At 37.0% G+C, this 15,943-nt stretch overlaps 2 protein-coding genes across 3 annotated transcripts; one reads left to right on the top strand and one right to left on the bottom strand.

The window, feature by feature from the left end:
* Positions 1–194: 194 nt before the first annotated feature.
* Positions 195–6,065, bottom strand: cybc1 (cytochrome b-245 chaperone 1). Of its 2 annotated transcripts, none has more exons than XM_065262804.2 (7): positions 5,931–6,065; positions 4,565–4,652; positions 4,414–4,455; positions 3,599–3,672; positions 3,394–3,490; positions 3,169–3,313; positions 195–1,202 (listed from the first exon to the last, which is right to left on the bottom strand). In XM_065262804.2, exons 2-7 carry the CDS (start codon positions 4,650–4,652, stop codon positions 1,043–1,045), a joined length of 606 nt encoding a protein of 201 aa, XP_065118876.1. In that variant the 5' UTR covers positions 5,931–6,065; the 3' UTR covers positions 195–1,042. The 2 variants fall into 2 exon arrangements, with proteins under 2 accessions (XP_065118876.1, XP_065118874.1); XM_065262802.2 differs by lacking the exon at positions 5,931–6,065 and adding an exon at positions 4,971–5,374.
* narf (nuclear prelamin A recognition factor) lies at positions 5,913–13,153 on the top strand. The gene is made up of 12 exons (XM_065262800.2): positions 5,913–6,053; positions 6,546–6,616; positions 6,854–6,919; positions 7,389–7,526; positions 7,697–7,829; positions 8,438–8,572; positions 10,201–10,319; positions 10,413–10,542; positions 10,646–10,718; positions 10,951–11,088; positions 12,070–12,227; positions 12,381–13,153. Exons 2-12 carry the CDS (start codon positions 6,560–6,562, stop codon positions 12,629–12,631), a joined length of 1,398 nt encoding a protein of 465 aa, XP_065118872.1. The 5' UTR covers positions 5,913–6,053; positions 6,546–6,559; the 3' UTR covers positions 12,632–13,153.
* The last annotated feature ends 2,790 nt before the right edge of the window (positions 13,154–15,943 follow it).

The following is a 15,943-nucleotide window of genomic DNA, read 5'->3' as shown; positions in this document are numbered from 1 at the left end:
TGTGAAGGCTTAAATCAAAACAAACCAATTGCAGTCCGATTGATATTAATTAGAATGCCAAACTTTTCAAATATACCTGTGCGACTTTGTGGTCCAAAGTCACTTTTCTCCACATGTATGCCTAAATGTAACTGTTAAATGATCTTGTATATAACCATAAGTGCACAATTTATATTAAATGTAAATTAAACCAATGTTGTCAAATTCTTTTATTAAAAACAAAAACTGAAAAGCTTCAGAAAAACTGAAAATCATTGTTTTTTTTCATCCTCATGTTATTTTAATCCTGTATGATTTTTTTTTGATAAAAGTAGATATTTTAATAAGTGATGGTAAGCACTGATGTTTATAACCCTTGACTTCCATAGTAGGAAAAACAAATACCATCATTTATCACAATACTTCCATAATATTTGCTTTCCCCACTTTGGAAGTCAATAGTTCTAATCAGTTGTGTTTATCAAAATATATTTTGTGTTCAATATTTTTGAAATTCATACAGGTTTAGAACAACATGATGAGAAAATAACAGAATTTTAATTTTTGGGTGAACTCTATTGTTAAACTTATATTAATCTAATACAGAAAAGGTCTAGTTTAAAAAAGCATCTCCTTTGAAGACAAGTAGTTTTTGAGCATATGCCAAATCTTCTTACCTGGCTTTAGACTCAAAAATGATGTTCAAATATTTACAAAATGAAAAAAATGATGAGAAAAGCTATAAACATGACAAATAACAGCTTGTAATGCTTATGCAGTAATTAAAGAAACCGTATCATCTGACTAAACATGCATTTAGTGGATTAGTGGCACCTGTTCTTTCACCAATGAAAGGTTAATTCATTATGCAGTTATTTTAAAGATAACTCATGCACAGACTTAACAATTAAAGTATTAAATATAATCTGGTAATGCCTCTTTAAAATGCAACTGAAAATACTATGCAACAATCATCTATTTCTAAAGTTTGATGAGATTTGGTAGATTTAGGCTTGATACAGTGTTCAACACCATTTCCACAACAAAAGAAACCTCTGAGGTTTTAAAAATCAGCTTCATCTTGTGAATCACTGCTGTCACCCAACCCCAAATCTTCAATGTCGTCCTCGTCTTCATTTGGATAGTCGTCTTGAGCCAGTTGCTTGTTTAACTCCTCGAGACCCAAGAAGCGCTTCAGAAGAGCACCAACTGCTTCTACATCACTAAAATAAAATAGACAATCCTTAATCAGAATCATGAAAATAATGCATGACATAAACACATACTGTGAAATGTGACCTGGGCATTAGGGCTGTGTTGAAAAAATCGATTCACCGATTCTGAATCGATTTTCATGTTAATTTCTAAAGATCGATCCTTAACTAGAGAATCGATTTATTAATTAATAACTTCAACTTGCCGCGTCATTGAATTCACGCATGCGCGCGAGGTGGAAGGACATTAAAACAACGAACATAACGGTCAGTAACGTTAAGCAAGCGGTTTTTTTGAAAACTCTAGAAACGCTCAAAGCTGCCTGCGATCTATATGTAAAATAATCCACTCATAACAAATAAACGAGTTATTTGTGTTATTTTTATAATAAGCGCCAGTGAATCCACCGCAGGTCTCCAGCGAAACTCTCTCGCTCTCTCTCTCTCTCTGTGCTCATGCAGCCGGTCTCTCACGGGCAGAGGTTTCTTGAGGGGCGCGCAACGGGTCGCCAAATAAAGAGTTCTTCTTGCACATAATGCTAATAGTTGTAAAGTTTTCTGAACTAAGACAAAACTCGCGTTTATATCAGTGACACGTGCGCTGCTGGAGCGGTGTAGGTTGACGCCTAATTCGCTTATAGTACAAACATCTTTGATCAGAAAGACGAGAAAGAGACGCAAATGTTAATGTGTAATAGAAAGTAAAGAGCGTCAAGACCTTAAAACAGACTTCATCACATCATAGCACCCGTCTTAATATCTATATCTAGAGCTCCGTCTCTCATATACAGATATTTATCCTGTCTGTAGGTTTGTGCATATATTTATATCTGTTCATTTTACATACTGCCTATTTTTTATGTAATGTTTGCATAAATACAAAATACAATGCATACTATAGCTTCAAAAGTCTATAAAATTAATAACTCAATTAAAAACAAGATTCTGTCTATCAAGACTTGTTGTTATCCTCTGGGCATTTTCACTTTAACATTATTAACTTTAAATTGTCCATATTTTAAAACTGTGGTGAGCAGTTAAAAGCTATAGTGAGTGGCAAATAACTCCACATTTTTATAATCCAAAAACAATATAAACTGAAAAACATGTATACCATGAAATATACAGTTACCATGAAATAAAATGACTCATTCTGTGGATTAGATTTTTGGTCATTCCGCCCTAGCCTGGTATAACCAGACTCTCGTACATTCATTTCATTTGTACAGAGAGTCTGGCCACGCTCCATAGCAAAGCATTACTTCCGTTAAGGAGGGTCCATTGTTGAAGTTTAAAACTATTGGATATGCCCAGAGTCACTCAGGATCTGCCAAAGCCAATCGCTAACATGTGGTCGTGACGTATATCATGCACCGAAACCGTCTGGAAACAACAAGTTAGAATAATCAAACAAACAAAAGTTAGCAAACCTGGTTCTTGCTCCGGCTTTAACTTGTGTATATTCGGCAGTTTTGCAACAACGGACCGAATAGCTTTTCTCACGTCTTTCTCCGCTGCCATTACTGAACTACAACTCAAACTGACGCACGACCTCAACGTCATTGTTCTTAGCCACCCCCATCTGTTCGCTGATTGGTCCTGCAGATTTTTGCAGGAGAAAACGAAACTCTATAGAGAAATCCCAGACGTACTGCTGAAGCGAAATGAAAAATAAGCGGAAGCACGTAGGAGGGCGGAGCCAGGCTAATTCCGCCCACCCCTAGCTGGCACCATTTCGGGCTTTTTTCAAAAACACTTATCTAAATCTCGAAGATCGGATCAGATCGGATCGAATCGAATCGAACAATGATAATCGATTCAAGATCTTGAGAATCGGAATCAAATCGATTCTTGACATTTGAATCGAAACCCAGCCCTACTGGGCATGTTGGATGTGTCATTGTATATTTTTATTAATAAACACAAATATTCTTGATGTTGTACGTATGACTATGAAATAAATGTGTTAATGTACCAGCGTGATCCCAGCGTGGCGCTCTGTGTAAGCGGATGAGAGAATCCGGTTGCCAAACGCAGGACCAACAGGTAACCCTTCCCAAGATACCTCACCTTCTCCTCCTGAACACTCACGTCACGCAAGTGTCGCAGATCTAACAACACTGACCGGGAGAAACAAAACATTTTTATCTTATAATCCGACAGCTCATTTATTGGAAAACACAAGGAATGCAAAACTCACCTGTCTCCTGACCTCTTTTCCAGAAAGTCAATATCATGGTATAGAGACTAAAAGTCTTTAATGCTATTTCACCCTTAGATTTGTCAAATACTGCCTCCTAATAAGCAAGGGAAATACAAACTGTTAGTCTGGACAGTTGAATAAATTTGCCTAAATGTTTAGGCAAAATAAGTACTGTTTTCTCATGTGTACACTGTCTCCCTACCTCCCATTCCTCCATGTTTTGTAGAGCGACAAACAAACAGCCGGTCACATAGAACATCTTCCATAATATGCTATCTAATATCAAATAAAAAACAAATACAGATTGCAAAAATCATTTAAAGGGACACTTCACTTTTTTTGAAAATATGCTCATTTTCCAGCTCCCCTGGAGTTAAACATTTGATTTTTACCGTTTTGGAATCCATTTAGCCGATCTCCGGGTCTGGCGGTACCAGTTTTAGCATAGCTTAGCATAATCTATTGAATCTGATTAGACCATTAGCATCTTGCTCAAAAATGACCAAAGAGTTTTCGATATTTTTCCTATTTAAAACTTGATTGTTCTGTAGTTAAATCGTGTACTTAGGCAGACGGAAAATTAAAAGTTGTGATTTTCTAGGCAGATATGGCTAAGAACTATACTCTCATTTCGGGTTAATAATCAAGGACTTTGCTGCTGTAACATGGCTGCAGGAGGCGCAATGATATTACGCAGTCCCCGAAAACTGAAAGTTACAAAGGGACTATTTTCAGGCGCTGCGTAATATCATTGCGCCGGCTGCAAAAACATTAAAACTCTTTGGTTATTTTTTAGCATGATGCTAATGGTCTAATCAGATTCAATGGATTACGCTAAGCTATGCTTAAAGTGGTACCGCCAGACCCGGAGATCAGCTGAATGAATTCCAAAACTGTAAAACTCAATTGTTTAACTCTAGGAGAGCTGAAAAAATGAGCATATTTAAAAAAAAAAAGTGGAGTGTCCCTTTAAGTCTTTTTATGATTGCACAACATATAAAAAAAAACATTTCTTACCAGAGCTGTAATAGGCTGCTGCAAGTCCAACTGAAGCAATTCCTGTACAAAAGAGGAAAAGAATAAGAGGAAGAAGAAAGTTTAAGGACGTTTCTTTAATTCCTTAAAATGAAACATAGTAAACTTTGCTTTCAACATGATGAACCCATACCGACAAGAAGAGACCAAGATCTAATCCCAGGAGACCTCTTAAGATGAAGCATGTTAGATGTGTGTTCCTCCACAAACATATAGCCCATCTTTTGGGTAAAAGACATCAAAAAAACAAAGATGTTAAATATATTTTAAGTGTTTATGGGTAATAAATAGACAATGTATTGCCAAAGCTTGGCCATTAAGATGTGCATCACTAATAAATTATTATTAGTATATAATTATGTCAATACTGGTTCCAGCTTTGTACAAATAGAAAAACCCTTAAAAACCTTAAGACTGCTACACATAATGCGTTTCATCGCAAAATGTGATCAGTTTCATACACTTATATGTACAACACAGAGCCAACACCCTCGTTAATGAGATCACATAGTACTGTCACTTCACAACATCTCACTTACCTTCAATCGCTTGTCCTTTTCTGAGTAAGATAAATATGAGCTATAGATCAAAGCTACGTACTTGACAATTACCAACAACAAAAAATGACAGGAAAGCAGGTTAAGGAAATAAAAGTGTGTAAAGCATGCAAAACATAATCCCGCCTTAACGTGACGTTTACATCCGCTTCTCAGGATCAGTTACGATTGGACTAAACGAATAACTGGCCCCGTCCTCTAAGTACAGCCCCCTTTCTGCACGACTTGCAACTTTAAAATGAAAACAACTAAATAAGTCCCTATATTTAAAAGGAATCGACTTCACGAGTTTTTAAGAGCCGGTATATCGCCGACACAAGTCAACACACGGTTTAAAACTTATAACTTAAACACCTATAAATCTAAAATGTTTAATATACCAAAGCTTAAGTTTATAGTTGTTGACATATTTCATATCCCTCAATGATACTGCATAAGAAAACAAAGATTATTTTTAGTAAGACACGCATTGTTTTGTCAGGCTAGGGGGAGCTATCAAAAGTGAACCCTCTGTGGGAGCCTTTGGGCATGTGCAGTACATAGAACAACCTGGAAAGAAGTGTTTTAGTAGCGCAATTTGAGCTAATGAAACATGATTCATGGTACAGTTGAATTCAGGTTTAATTTTTGGTCGGAAATGTGTTGTTTTATTGTGACCATAACGAGCAATTTTAGAAATATCGCTCTTCCCCTATTCAAGTAGCTAGTGTTTTGTCTCGTTTGGTTGAAACAGCTGCCCGGAATCGCAAATATGGCCGCCGAGTGCGATGACTTTCCTTTGGTTAAAAAGCGAAGTGGCTGTATCACGCATGCGCGTGCGGATGCACGCAAGGACAATGGAGTCGCGAACACCGGAGTCAAGCCGAACAGCGCTCCCTCTGCCAATTCGGATTAGTCATAGTTACAAAACAGATGATTCGACCCGTAACGGCGTTATATCACCTCAGTGCGATCATCTCTGCGCTGTTTTTTGATGGTCAGCCGGTGCTTACTGGAAGTTCCTGTTGTAAAGACTCACTCCTGGCTTTCTCATTCTGAACAATAAGGACGTCATATGATTTGTATGTAAGTTGAGCGGCCTGTTTGTGTTTTATTTGTTTACTTAATGGATTGACTTTTTGTACTCGTGCAACGGTCAACGCAAGATGTCATGTCACGGTTATCTAAGGAATGTGAAGGTTCGCATTTATTGCACCCTTTCCCCCCTCAACGACCCTTGAAAGCTGTTTTCCTCTGTTAGTTATGTATCACATGATTATACACTGAGAAAACGAATGTGATCCGGTTGCTTAACCCGCGATTATGCACAAACGCGTGAAAAATCCTCAAAACAGTAATTAGGTGAAAATAAATGGTGCGCGTGCTGGGAACCTGACATTATCACAGTTTCCATAAAATTGCTCTTTATGCGAACGTTTCAGGGTAATGATGGGTTTTATTGCCGCGTTTGAAATCACTAATCCCCTCTTACATTTAAATGTATGTGTTTTGTTTTAATATACAGTCCAGAATGCGTTATAAATACAGAAAACTCATGGTGCTGAATTTACTTTTCAGAAGACTCATATACAATGTCTGAAGTCACTATAGGACGAAAGAAGGAAAAATGTGAGAACTGCACTAAACAGGTAATATACATCTTATTCATTTATAATAACGCCTACCTTACCAAACATGTGTGATAAAATTGGGCTTGTAATGAATTAAATGGCTAGTAGTTATAAAAAACCTTCTTATGTTTTCTCTTAATATATATATATATATATATATATATATATATATATATATATATATATATATATATATATATATATATATATATATAAACCACCAATTTGTTCTGAATTTGTTTTTGAACATTTTAGTGCCACAAGAAACAGAGTGATGAAAGTATAAATTCACTCCAGGAGAAAGATATCGCCAATGGAGAGGTAATTTATTTACCATGTATATATTATTTAATTCAATTTCAATTCAATTTTATTTATATAGCGCTTTTCACAATTGGTAATTGTATCAAAGCAGCTTTACATTAATAGAAGCAGTGAAAAGCACAGAAAATCGACAGATAGCACAACATAATACACAATAGCGTAAGCAGCTAAATTTGCTGCGGCTATGAATCAACATTTAAAGCGAGCGTATTACTAATTTAATGTATAGAAGAGTGTGCTAAGTTAAGCCCAAGAAGGCTGCCTCCCCAGGTTGAAAAACCCCTAGGAGAAAAAAAACCCAGACTTTTTAGCCGGGGAAATAAAAAAAGGAAATCTGATAAGCTGCATTTGCGTTGGTTGTTTTGTTTGTTTATATTTGGTTTAAAGAATGATGAATTGTCAAACGCACATGTTTTTTGGACATGCATACGAGCGTGTGCATAATCAGGTATGCTGTTTTCTTTAGGTGAGAGAGTCTAGCTCAGTTCAGCAGGTGCTGCTGAGCGCTTGCCTTTCCTGTGAAGGGTGTGTATCTGAAAGTGAAAGCCAGAAAATCTCTCAACAGAATCTGGATGGAATCAAGCATGTGCTTGAGCTTAATAAGGTAATGTCTGCTTGAACATGTTTAGTCTGTAGCTCAGTGGTAGAGCATTGCATTAGCAGCACAAAAGTTCTTGAGTTCGAACCCAGGGAACACATATACTGATAAAAAAATGTATACCTTGTAAAGTCATGATGTGCTTCTAAATCATGTTTTTGTTGTGTTTGTTGCAGAAGTGTGACACCTCAAAACACAAAATTTTGGTGGTGTCCATGTGTCCCCAATCGGTGCCTTTTTTTGCCATCAAATATCACCTGGATGTTCCGGCAGCGGCACAGAAGCTCTGTGGCTTTTTGAAAAGCGTGGGTACGTCTGGGTGGCATATTTTTCCAGAGGTCATCATATTGCTTGTTATGCTTTTTCGTGGCTCCTGTGCTGCTTACCTCATGCCCATCATGCCTGTTTAAATGGAAGTGCTTTCAAATATTTGCCACATTGCAGAGGTGTATAATACTTAAGAATTTTAGTTACATTTTCCAAGCATCTGTGCTTTATCAGAAAATGTTTACTTTTCTTTACTAAAAAATGTTATTTAATGCCTAATTACATAAAAATTGTGTACTTTTACTTTCTTGAGCAAAAGTACAATTTTTTTTTTTACTTAAGTTAAAGTACAAAAAATTACTAAATTTAATCTAGTTTAATGTACTTAAATATTAAATATAAACCAAAAACTTGAAATTATGAAATGTAGTGGAGTAAAAATGATGATAGTATGTTTTGGAATGTATGTTTTGCAAAGAAAAACACTAATAAAATACGAATAATTGAAAATTTACTTTTATGTAGAAAGTAAAAATACTTAAGTACTATACAACTCTGGCCACATGGCAAGTGTATCTGAAAATCTGAATATTTGTGGCTGTGTGGCACAAAATTTTTTTTTCATTTTGTGCTGAATTCTTTGTTTTCAGGGGTCCATTATGTGTTCGATACTACAATAGCTGCTAGTTTTAGCATTTTGGAGAGCCAGAGAGAATTTGTACAGCGTTACCGGCGTAAACATCATGACGCTAATGCCATGCCGATGTTCACCTCCTCGTGTCCAGGTAAGACCATTCAGATAATCATTAAATCTTTCCACACTGCAATATCTCATTCAAGCACTCAAACTGATTTTTTTTCTTAATATTTCCATTTAATTTAAAACACTTTGGGAAAAGTGCAACGGGTGTCAAATTATCATCCATCTTGCATCAGAGCTTTTTTATAATGGATGACTGTTTGATTTTGTTTATTCATTTTACTTCCCTAAACATTAACTCTGATACCGTTGTCTGCACCTTTGGTTTATAAAACATCCTGTCTCATAATGTAGATTACAGCCATATGTACGTAAAAGTTGTTGTATGTTTTAATGGGGGTTGTGTTTGAATGGGTGGGACTGTTTTAGATAGCCACAGCATCCTGCAGCTGTGAGATAGATGTGTCTACTACGCAGTGCTACACACCCTTGTTGCACTACCCACCTTTACAAATGATAGTCACCATAGAGTCAAGGTTTTCAGGAGGGTGTTTGGTGTCAAAAAGAGGTTAATAGATATAAGCTCATCTTAAGGCACTTTTCCATTGCATAGTACCCCACGGTTTGGTTTGGGTCAGCTTACTTTTGGGAGCTTTTCCACTGGGTGCAGTACGTAGTCCCCTATACTTTTTTTAGTACCAAAACGTGACGTGGAAACACTGCAGATCACTGATTGGTCTGAGAGAATTGTCACTACCAGCGTCATCGCTATAATCTTTAAGATTAGCTTCACCTTCATGCTAGCTTGCGCTGTCTCGAATAAACCTGTTGTCATCTGTGCTTTGCTGTAAATTCCCAAACTCCCATTTAGCGATGAAAACATCCACAGGTTGTGAATCAGAAACACCATAGCAGTTTTTTCCAGACTTGCAGTTTATGGCATCACATTCGCGACGTGCACGTCCACATATATGCTTAAATGCAACTTAAATGAAGCTCAGCGGAGCGCATTGACTGACGCCACGTGTGTTTGTACAGAGACCGAGGTAGTGATAAACGCGATGTGCAAATATCTATTCGTGGTGGTCAATTATAATTTTGTGGCCGACTGAGAAATAAATGAATGTATGGGAATGTACAACTGCGCTCTCGCTTGTATGATGTCTCAGCAGTAGGCAGCGCAAATATAACAACACGCCTATAATCCCTCCCACTCCGAAGTGTTACTAAGCTCGATGGAGGGCTAACTAAGCCAAAGTGAGGTGAGCTGATCCGACCTGACCCAAACCAAACTGTGGGGTACTATGCAATGGAAAAGCGCCATTATAGACCAACCTGGGGTTACACATGAGCACAATGGCAGTAACTCTGCCCCTTGATGGATACAGAATATGTAGGGGCAGTTTCCCAGACAGGGTTTAGATTAATCCAGGACTAGGCCTTAGTTATATTAGGACATTTAATTAGGGTTTTTACAAACATACCTTACAAAAAACAATACTGGTGTGCATCATGAAACAATGACACTAGTATATGGTAAGAGATGTCTGTGCAAGATGTTTTTAGATAGACTAAAATGCATGTTTGGGCTAGGACTAGGATTACCCTGTCCGGGGAATCGCCCTGTAGTGTTTTTGCATTGCTTAATCCTATTGCAAATTTAGTTAGTTGGTAGTTGCTGTATGAAGGTTAAGTGTGTGTAATTGTGCACAGGATGGATCCGCTATGCAGAACGCGTTCTCGGCAGCCTGGTCACACCGCACATCTGCACGGCCAGATCTCCTCAACAGATCATGGGCTCGTTGGTCAAAGATTTTTTTGCTAGACAACAGGTAAGGGCACCTGAAGACCATTGCATGTTAAACTGATCTGTTGATCATTAGCAGTGACTGGATTTAATAAGTTCTTGGGTTTTTTCTTTGTAGAAACTGACCCCGGATCAGGTTTACCATGTGGTTGTCGCTCCCTGCTTTGATAAGAAGCTGGAAGCAGTGAAAGATGAATTCTACAGCAGCATCCTGGAGACCAGAGATGTTGACTGTGTGCTTACATCAGGTAGGGCAATAAGGAAGATACTGTTAAGACTGTTTTGTTTTATTATTTGTAATAGCGTTTCAGCTGATGCAGGGTTTAATGGGTGGTATATTGTTTGCTTTAGGAGAGATTTTCCACTTGATGAAAGAAAGAAAGGTTACTATGGAGGATGTGGAATCTGTTTCTTTGGATCACATGTAAGTTACATCATTATATTATGATAATCTGTTACATTAGTATAAAAGGTTATTGTATTAGGAACACCATTGGATTAAGATTAACAGATATTATACAAATCATCAAAGTGCTGGACACATTTCTATTGCTCTGCTGTTTTGAGACAATCATTGAATTGCAAAACAGGACCAACAATCATATTTCATAGTAAATGAGAATCTTGTTTATATTATGTATATATATATATTTTAGGTTTAGCGAGACCTGTGACACGGGAATGGTCAGGCATGAAGGTCGTGGCTCTGAAGGTTTCTTGGAGCACATCTTCAAACATGCAGCCAAGGAGCTGTTTGGTCTTGATGTACAAGAAATTGTGTACAAGACACTCAGGTGAGAAAGAGACACAGACCCTGTTTTTGATGGCTGTATAGATTGTAAGTAAATGAAGGTTCCAAAATGCAATAAATCCATTTTGACTAATTTTGGTAAAAATGTGTTTCCTATACCAAGAAAGTGACAAGATGAAAACCACTATTTTCGGTTACAAACGTTTACATTGCATCTTTAGGTTATAAAAACCTAAAAAAATTCAAATCCATAATTTGATTTTCAAAGATTTATTATAAAAACTGATATTTTTTTCTGCAAAATGCAATAAATCCATGACTATTTTTTTTCAAAATGCTATAATTCTATTGAATCAATATATAAATTTGCATTCATCTTTCCCATGTTATATTCATTTAGTTGACTAGTGGTATACACTGATTAAAAAAATTAACATTAATGCTGTTAATCAAAACACTTACTTCATCATATTAATAACACCGTCATTGCTGCTGTCATCCTTGGGACGTCGTCGCTGAACTTTTTCGACAGGGATCAGCTGTAAAATGTCCCTCTCGCGTAAATAATTAGATTTTGATGGCTTACGTTTCTTCCCCGCCACAGAAAACCAGCACAGGTTTATCAGTGCCATCAAAAGTATTATTTTGTTTTTGTTTGTTTGTTGATCACGAAGTACAAAGTAGATGAAGAAAGCTAGGATTGCGTGAATGCGCAATGTTTACAATGCGTGGAATGGTGTGCTGTGATTGGTTAAGCGGATTTATTGCATTCTGCAGAGGAGGAGGACTGGCATTTATTGCATTTTGAGAAAAAGGGAGAAAAGATGACAGAATAACACGGCAGATACTGGATTTTGTGTAAAATCAACAATTTATTTTTTTAGTACTGACCAGATACAATACTATTTTAAAAAAATATGGTGTTTATCACGTTTTGGAACCAAACTCTTTAAATATTTCATAATTGAACTACATGGGTAGTAGGCTTGTTTGCATGGTGTTGACCTTTTTATATTCCTGTTAGAAACCGAGACTTCCAGGAGGTGGCGCTAGAGCGTGATGGAGAGACCCTTCTGCAGTTTGCTGCAGTTTATGGTTTCCGAAACATTCAGACTTTAGTGCACAGAATGAGAAAAAACAAAGTGCCCTACCAACTAGTAGAGGTGCTTTCCTGTCCTGGAGGTACAACTCTGCAAATAATGTCACATTTAAAACAGAATATACTTTAAATGCAGTTTTATTAGATGTATTTGTAAACTAGTTCCACACTGATATTGAATAAATGTGCGCATTTTTTTATGTGTATATTTATTTATTTATCTCTATAACCGTAAGGTTGTTTAAGCGGCCGAGGACAGGCTGAGGGAGAGGGAGGCCGACCTGACCGCTCTCTGGTCCAGCAGATGGAAGAGTCCTACAGCAGCTTGCCCATCAGACTCCCCGAATTCAACACAGAGGTCCAGCGTCTCTACCAGGACTGGCTGGACGGCCATGACTCTCCACATGCCCAACAATGCCTCCACACTCTGTACAGCAACCAAACACAGACTACCCCTCAAATACTGAATCCTGACATTCAGTGGTAGTTGGAACAAGCCTTTTTATTTTCACATATCTGCCACTGAGCTCAGTTTTAAACCATCCAGGCTAACTTCACAGATGTGACTCATGCATGGCACTATGTTGGGGTCACACAGACTGTGCTGTTTGCAATGCAGCAGATAAACAGCTGCAAATTTCAACCAAGCAGGGTCTCTGTTTCGCTGCAAAAAATCAAATTCTACACAGATTCGCATTCACCAACATGGTTTGTGGATGCACTCTATCATTCCACCAAATGATGTCATGGATGTTTGAGCGAACAACTATTGCAGAGATAAAGTATGATTATTTTTAAGGATTATAGCAATAACAGAACTTTGTCTTTGTTCTGTTTGAAAAAAAAACTGACCGTTATTGGTGTTACTGGACTGGTCCCCTTTCATATGCATTAAAGTAATTGGTGAAGGCTATATGTCAGAATTTGTAACTGTAAGATCCAGCTGAAGAAACTAATAGTGGTGCTATGAATAGATATCAGTGATAAATTAAAAGCATCAACCATCAAAGCTTTATAATTCTGATTGAAGATGCATGAACTCATCTTAACAAACTGTGATTTTCTATTTTGTCTTGGGTGCATCATGATAACCAGGGCCACACACAACTTGCATGATTGCATGGTTATTAAATATTTTATTATGCCTTTATATAAAAAAAGTGTAGTAGTCTCAGCTCTTTTATGCATATTTTACCGTGTTTAAAGGGGATAGGTCACCCAAAAATGAAAATTGTCAATATGCGAATGTTGATTCATACCAAAACGCTTTTTGCATAGTTGTGTTTGACACATGAAAACGTCTCGGGTTACGTATGTAACTGTTGTTCCGTGAGAAGGGAACGAGACGCTGGGTCTCCCTTGCCATACTTCCTGCGTCCCTGTAAATCCGTCTTTGGCAATATTTCAGATAGCAATATACTTCCTGGCTCCCGCGTTACCCTGTCTTTGTCGTTAAGCCTCACCATTGGTTGAATTTGATATACACATTCAGTTGCACTTACCCCTGGAGGCGTCCCCAAAGTGTCACCACAGTTAACACTTAATGTATCTTAAAAGGTAACACAATGTTACCTTGCTCTCCCTTAAAATGTGTCCACATATTTAGTCCTTAAATTTGAGGGTATTGGACCTGGAAAGTCCTTGAAAGGTCCTTGAGTTTGAAGTAAATGTAAAGGTGTTGGGAACCCTGTGTTTAAATTTCATTGTTTTCCTGAACACAAAGGAAGATATTTGTAATCTATTTTTTCTTAAAAACTTAATCCAAGTAAAATTTTCTCACCCCATTGGTAGTCAAAATACCATAAAAGCGCATGATTTTATGTAAATTAAAAAAGTCTCGGCTGTGTTGAGGGCCCTGTCAAGATTCTTTAATGGGGCCCAAAATCCTTAGCAGCGCCCCTGGCTGCTTATACTGTATACCCAAAAATAACGGGAAACAAGCCTATATTATTAAAATACCAATAGAGTTTGTTATTTTCATTTTTATTTTATTACACGACACAATATAACATATTTAAGCATATTAAAGTGTTTTACCTGTTTTAAAACATGAATTTATAATGTTTATTAGTGGAACTAAAGTTTGGATTAAACTTGAAACCCACGTGATCCTTGTCATCAGTGAGGCAGCCAATCATGTAAAGCTGTTACGTCATCACAACTCCGTGCAGCCGCTCTGGAGAAGCTGCACCGGCTGAGCTAGCCGGCTACTCTCGAAACGCTCTCGCGGTACTTAAAAACCATATGACACAGTCACGTGCCTGCAGCGCCAGCTGAAGTCGGACAAAATTACTAACCGGAATGCACTGTTTCAAGTCAGCCGCCGATCGGTCTGCGCAGCGCCGCATGAAGTCGAACACACCTGTTGTCTTTACCTTATATGGGGTTCGACGTGTCCTTGCTGCTATTCCTTCATCAAAAATGCTCTATTCATTTAGTTTGGCAAGCCTCACTGCTAATAAATTAATAACTTGCCTCATCCAGACTACATGCAGTCCTGTCTCCATTTTCTAAGTGTGCTTTGTTTTGTTTATTGTTGGTTGCTAGGTTACCAATACCACCGTCATTCGCTCGAACAGCTTGATAGAAACACACCAAATTCGCATTTTGTTTTTCTTTTTTTGCGAATTTTGAAAAGATTCGCTTCACGTTTGGATGAAAACCCAGCTAGTGACCACAAAGCTCTTATTTTAAGATATTGAGAGACTGAGAATAGTAGGATGCATGCATGGGTGTAGTACTGTAAAGAGCCTCTTGATGGCAGTGTACATCACTAAATAGTCCAAATATTAAATTGTGGTCTTAATGAAATCAACACATAACTTTGTGCCTGGTATGTATGACCTGCTGCAATAACCAGTATTGTGAACATTGTCACAGTATCTTAGTCATAATGGTATCATATCATCTTATGTGCGTCTAGCTTTAGTAATTAAGATGCAATTAGAGTTTTAGTATTTATGTAATAAGGGGTAGTATGATGCTTCAATAGACTTTAGAGATAAGCACGTATAAAGAATTTAAGGGTTGCTTATCTTGCATTATTTATGAAATGCAAAGCCCTTCCTGGTTTAAACAGATGTCGTATCTCGAGTCAAACACAGGTGTATGATTTTCAAAGGAACAACCTCTATTGATTTCATTGTTGACTCTATTACCACATATAAGAGCACATGATCATGTAAAGCTGTAGAGGTTTTCTTTGTAATATAAGTGTATTTGAAGTCTTCCATTCAAATGAGTGAATCCCATTTGTGATTAAACAGTAACAATATTCTGGGCGTGCTTCTACCTTGGTAAAGGTATGTGAACAGGTAATCTGTGTAAGCACGTTTTTATCTTTTTATTGTCCAACTTATCATGGAAGAAAGTTAAAGGGTGGCAAAATCATATTGAAGTGTGAGCCACTGAATTGAAAATCGTTTTCAAGGCTAAAAAGATATCTTTACAGCAATATCATAAAACTTACCTACTTAATGATTTAAATAACTTGTTTGGGGTGTCTATTGGATAGAGACGTATTATGGAGTCATGTAATCGACCATATATAATAATTTAATAATAAAAAATTGTTACATGGATGAATAAGCAGTATAAAACTGGAAAAGTATATTTTCAAGATTTTTATTTATTTTTTAAGTTTATTTAAGTTTACAAACAAAGTTTACATATTGTATATAGACTAACAAGATAATAAAAACTATGTAACAGCAATTAAACACATCATTTTATGAAACAAAAATAAAATACAAACTGCACAAAGATTTGATTATCAAATAAGACAAATAAGGATTTACGA

This window comes from Paramisgurnus dabryanus, chromosome 1 (genome assembly GCF_030506205.2).
Source record: "Paramisgurnus dabryanus chromosome 1, PD_genome_1.1, whole genome shotgun sequence".
In the NCBI taxonomy this organism is placed as follows: Eukaryota; Metazoa; Chordata; class Actinopteri; order Cypriniformes; family Cobitidae; genus Paramisgurnus; species Paramisgurnus dabryanus.
Note: the sequence above shows the minus strand (reverse complement) of the source record. Positions and strands in the feature narration are given on the sequence as shown.

What these genes read in the sequence shown, in the direction of transcription:
- cybc1 (XM_065262804.2), bottom strand. Translation starts at nt 4,652, where the DNA reads ATGGGCTATATGTTTGTGGAGGAACACACATCTAACATGCTTCATCTT. An exon ending in AGCAGCCTATTACAGCTCTG is followed by an intron (nt 3,673 to 4,413) that starts GTAAGAAATGTT and finishes ATTTGATATTAG; the next exon opens with ATAGCATATTATGGAAGATG. An exon ending in GCCACGCTGGGATCACGCTG is followed by an intron (nt 1,203 to 3,168) that starts GTACATTAACAC and finishes ATTTTATTTTAG; the next exon opens with TGATGTAGAAGCAGTTGGTG.
- narf (XM_065262800.2), top strand. Translation starts at nt 6,560, where the DNA reads ATGTCTGAAGTCACTATAGGACGAAAGAAGGAAAAATGTGAGAACTGC. An exon ending in ATTTTTTTGCTAGACAACAG is followed by an intron (nt 10,320 to 10,412) that starts GTAAGGGCACCT and finishes TTTTCTTTGTAG; the next exon opens with AAACTGACCCCGGATCAGGT. An exon ending in TGACTGTGTGCTTACATCAG is followed by an intron (nt 10,543 to 10,645) that starts GTAGGGCAATAA and finishes TGTTTGCTTTAG; the next exon opens with GAGAGATTTTCCACTTGATG.